Genomic DNA, 4,101 nt, shown 5'->3' with positions numbered 1-4,101 from the left:
GACGCTTTCAACGGCTGCAAATTGCTTGTAATTACCCCCATTGAAGCATGCGGGGGGGTGGGGGGGAGCCTTTCTTCAGCAGCCCGGGTCCCAAATTGCTATAATTGCTGCTCCGTCTCTGAGGGGCATTCGCGGGGCTTAAAATAGCAGCGAGGTTTGCTTGTGCAGCTGCGCGGGGGGGCGGCCCCGGGGCCCCCAGACCGGCAGAAGCAAAGAGTCTTGCTCCCCGGGCTGGGGCCGGGCCCTGCCCGCTCCCGGGCTCCTTTGGTCGCCGTGGATCTCGCTGCCCCCAGGCCCCGGGGAGCTCGCGTGGCCCCGGGCCCGGCCCGCTCCTCGCGCAAATAAAGAGCGGCGCAGGGGTGGATCCTCCCCCGCTGCTCCCCTGTCACTCAACAGGTGCTGCCTCCAGCCTGTCCCCCGGCCGGGATATTTTTTTTTTAGTTTTAGTTTTTGCTCGTCCCTCCCGCCGCCCCGCGCCATCTCTGCCGGCCGCCCGGCCCGGAGCCCCCTGGGCAGTTTCCCGGCGGAGGCCCCCTGCCCTGCCAGTGCCCCGCTCCTAGGAACTGGTGTCCATGCGCGCCCCAGCCCGCATCAGTCTGCCGAGGGGGTCCCTGCCGACCCCAGCACGGGCAGTCCGGCCCGCATCGCTCCTCGCCGAAGCGCCGCGGCCGGGTCCAAGGGCAGCCGCCGGGAGGCTCCGGCGCCAGGCGCGGCCCGCGGGGCCGCCCGGCTCGCTCCGAGGAGAGCCGGGCCCGGCCGCCTGGCAGGCGGCTCTGCTGCACCGCACGCAGCCGTCCGGCGGGAAAGCAACGAGCCGGGGGGCCTGCCCCTGCCCGGGGGCGCGGCGTGAAACTGCCCGGGGTGAAACTGCCCAGGGCGAGAGCGCGGACTGCGCAGGACGGGCAGGGAGGGGGACTTAAACCGAAGCAGCGGCGGACAAACGGGCAGGCCCAGCTGGCGGCCCCGGCCCGGGCGCTGCGTGGGCTGCCGATGTGCGGGCCCCGGGGGAGCCGGAGCCGGGCGCGATGACACGCGGGGAACGGAAAGGGTGCGGAGCGGAGCCCGGGCTATTCGGGGAGGCTGATCGGGGCGGGGTGGGTGGGGAGGGGGTAACAACCAGGGCGAGGTTTAATGGGAGCTAATTACACAGCAGAGCCGCTGCGGAGAGGCCCCTGCATTGTGAAGGGAGCGGGACCCCGGATCAGGGACAGCTGGCGGCCCCCGCCCCTCCCCCGGGGGTGCCCCGGCTGGGCTGCGGGGAAGGGCGGGCCGGGAGCGCGTGGGCCCCCGCGGTGCGGCCAGGGGCCGGGCAGGCGGATCTCACCTGCCCGGGCCCTGTGCCCCCTCACCTCACTCCCCGCAAGACCCTCTCCCGGGGCCAAGCCTTGCCAGGACGGTGGAGGGGGTGGGGTGGATCCGGAGCCACTCCGGATTGCCGCCCACGTACCCCGAGGAGAGCCAGACTCCCACTTTCCCACTTGCTGCCGTCCCTGAAATCCTCCGGCGCACCTGCACCCCTCACGGCGCGGACTGGGCTGCTCCGGGCTGCGCGGACACACGCCCCTCCACCGTGTTATTTCGCTTTGCAGGGGGGACCCCCCGCTTCACTGGGGGCGGGAGCGGGGAGTCTTCCCGGGCTTTACCTGCCACCGTCACCCCCAGCTGGCGATCTCCCTAATCAGCCCATTAGAGCCGCTTCTAATTGCACGAAATGCAAATGCAATTTGCTCCCATTGTTTTCCCTGGGAACGACCCCCCGGCAGGGGCCGGAGCCCGCTGCAGGTTGCCCCGCGCACCAGAGCTGCGGGGAGGGGCGCGGAGGGAGGGGGCCGATCGCGGGCGCGGAGCGGCGTGGCGCGGCCCGGCCCGCACGTGCGGAGCCATCGTGGGATCGCGCCCGGCTCGGCGCAAGAAGCAAGACGCTGCAGCCGCTGATTGGAAACCACTCGTTGTTTGCTTTTTAATGATGATACTAAAAAAAACCCCAACCCCAAACCGCAGCCCTTAGCTCCACGCGCGGCGCCGGGCCGGGCTCCGTGCAATGCTCCTTTTGGTTAAACAAAAATTGAGACACTTATTTTGCAGCCCCGCGTAGAGGACCCCCGCCGCCTGGCACCTCCTAGGGGGTGCGATCTTCCTTCACGAGAACACAAGCGGCATCGGAGCGGGTCTGGTATAAAAGACGCGTAAAAAAGAAGAGGGAAGGGAGGCTGTGCACTGTACGGCTGTACCCCCGGCCGGGCGGAGCGGCGCTCTTCATAAATAAGGCTGGCAGGGGCAGGGGCAGGGGCAGCCGCGGCCTGGCGAGGGGAGCCCGGGGGGTCCGTGCCTGGGGCGGGGGGGTCAGGCTGATCGCCAGTTCTCCCCGAAAGAAATGCCCGGGGCTTGGAGGCGGGAAGGAGCCGCCCTCTGCCTTTCCGTGGGGGAGGGAAACATGCCTTCAAAACGACCGGGGGGGATACATTCCTCGTGCTCTTTCAGATCACTCCCTGTAAACATAATCCCGGTATCAAAGCACTTCACACGCATAAACACACACGCACGCACACACATTCGCGCACACCCCAAAACAGGCGCGCACACCCGTGCACACGCACACATGCAGACACACAGACGCACGCCCCACTACAGCCACACACGCACGCACACGCCAGTAGGCCCAAAGACACGTGCACACGCAGATACACAGACATACGCACACCCCAGTATAGCCATACACACACCCACCCATACAGACGCACACACACGCATGTACAGATCCACAATCACACACATATACGCACACCCCAGTACAGGCACACGCACGCGGATGTACAGACACACATACACACACACACACACACACACACACACACACCAGGGCAGACACATATACACGTGCACAGACACGCGCGTGCGCACACACACAAACACACGCATATGCACACGCGCGCGCACACGCACAGGCACAGCCGCGATGGGTGCGGGGGAAGCGGGACCCACCTGCACGGAGCGGGGCTGGAGCCACGGGACAGAGCCGCGCCCGTGGGGGCCCTCAGCTACAGGGCGGCGCGGGGCTCGCGGAGGAGCTCCCTGCACGGGGTGGGGGGGGGGTGTAATATCGCAGAGAGCTCCTAGAAAAAACAAAAAGCAAAGCCTCGGAGCAGCGACTCCGGCTGGGCGGCCTCCAGGCACCCCGGGCACCCTCGGAGCTGCCAGGTCAGGGCTGTCACTCGGTTGGTGACAGCAAGGGACCCGGGAGAGCGACGCTCCCCGCACCAGGAGCTCCGCAAGGGCCGCAGCGCCCAGCGGCTTTGACTCGGGGGCTGCTGCTGGAGACCCTCGGGCTGCTCGTGTCCGCCCCGCCCCGCGGGCTGGCACCGCCGCACCCTTTGCCCAGCTGCGAACCACTGTCTGCCTCGTGTCTGTCCACCTGCCTGCCTGTCTTCGCATGGGTGTGTGTCTGTGCCTTTAGTGCCTCCGTGTGTGTGAACATCTGCGTGTGTGTGTGTGTCTCCGCATCTGTGTGTCTGTGCTCTTTGTATCTTGTGTGTGTGGCGGGGGTGTCCTTACACCCCTCTGGCAGGTGTAAGCGGTCCTGGCTCCCTGGGCCGTCCACCAGCTGGGGATCCAGCCCCCTGGTCCTTCCATGCCCGGCGGGGATGGGAGGCGAAGCCGCGGCTCCCTCCGGCGCGGGGGTGCCCCCTTCCTTCTCGGTCCCGGCGCCTAGGGAGGTCCTGGGGGCCCGGCCAGGGGAGCGCCCCTCCTCTCCCTGCCCGCTGCCGTCAGGGCCGGCGGCTCCGCGGCTCGGGTCCGTGCGGCGCGGCCGGGGCTGTCACATCATGGGCGGCCTGGGCAGCGCGTCCTGCGGGTGCGGCTGGTACCACGGGCCGAAGCTGTTGATGTAGCCGCCGGGCGGGAGCGGGGGGCCGCCTTTGCCCGCCATGGAGACGTCCCAGAGCGGGGGCAGGCCGGGGGAGCAGGGGGACAACGAGGAGCCGTGCATGTGCTCGCCCTCCTGCACGCTGGAGCCCTGCTTCATGATCTTCTTGTACTTGGAGCGCTTGTTCTGGAACCAGATCTTCACCTGGGGGGGGCACAGCACAGCGGGGTCAGGGGGAG

The 4,101-nt window shown here is 68.1% G+C and overlaps 1 protein-coding gene and 1 long non-coding RNA gene across 2 annotated transcripts in view; both read right to left on the bottom strand.

Annotated features, from left to right (window-relative positions):
* Nucleotides 1-1,932: 1,932 nt before the first annotated feature.
* LOC109319137 lies at nt 1,933-3,439 on the bottom strand. Its single transcript, XR_002103376.1, has 2 exons — nt 2,983-3,439; nt 1,933-2,489 (listed from the first exon to the last, which is right to left on the bottom strand). It is a non-coding gene; the product is annotated as an uncharacterized LOC109319137 (long non-coding RNA).
* Nucleotides 3,440-3,491: 52 nt separating this feature from the next.
* DLX4 (distal-less homeobox 4) overlaps nt 3,492-4,101 on the bottom strand; it is a 5,713-nt gene continuing 5,103 nt past the window's right edge. The window contains exon 3 of the mRNA XM_019548427.1: nt 3,492-4,066. Coding sequence (XP_019403972.1) covers nt 3,815-4,066 — 252 coding nt within the window. The 3' untranslated portion in view covers nt 3,492-3,814. The remainder of the gene's footprint in view (nt 4,067-4,101) is intronic.

This window comes from Crocodylus porosus, unplaced genomic scaffold (assembly GCF_001723895.1).
Source record: "Crocodylus porosus isolate Cpor-Errol unplaced genomic scaffold, CroPor_comp1, whole genome shotgun sequence".
Lineage (NCBI taxonomy): Eukaryota > Metazoa > Chordata > Crocodylia > Crocodylidae > Crocodylus > Crocodylus porosus.
The sequence above is the reverse complement of the archived record's forward strand: the minus strand, read 5'-3'. Positions and strand labels throughout refer to the sequence as shown.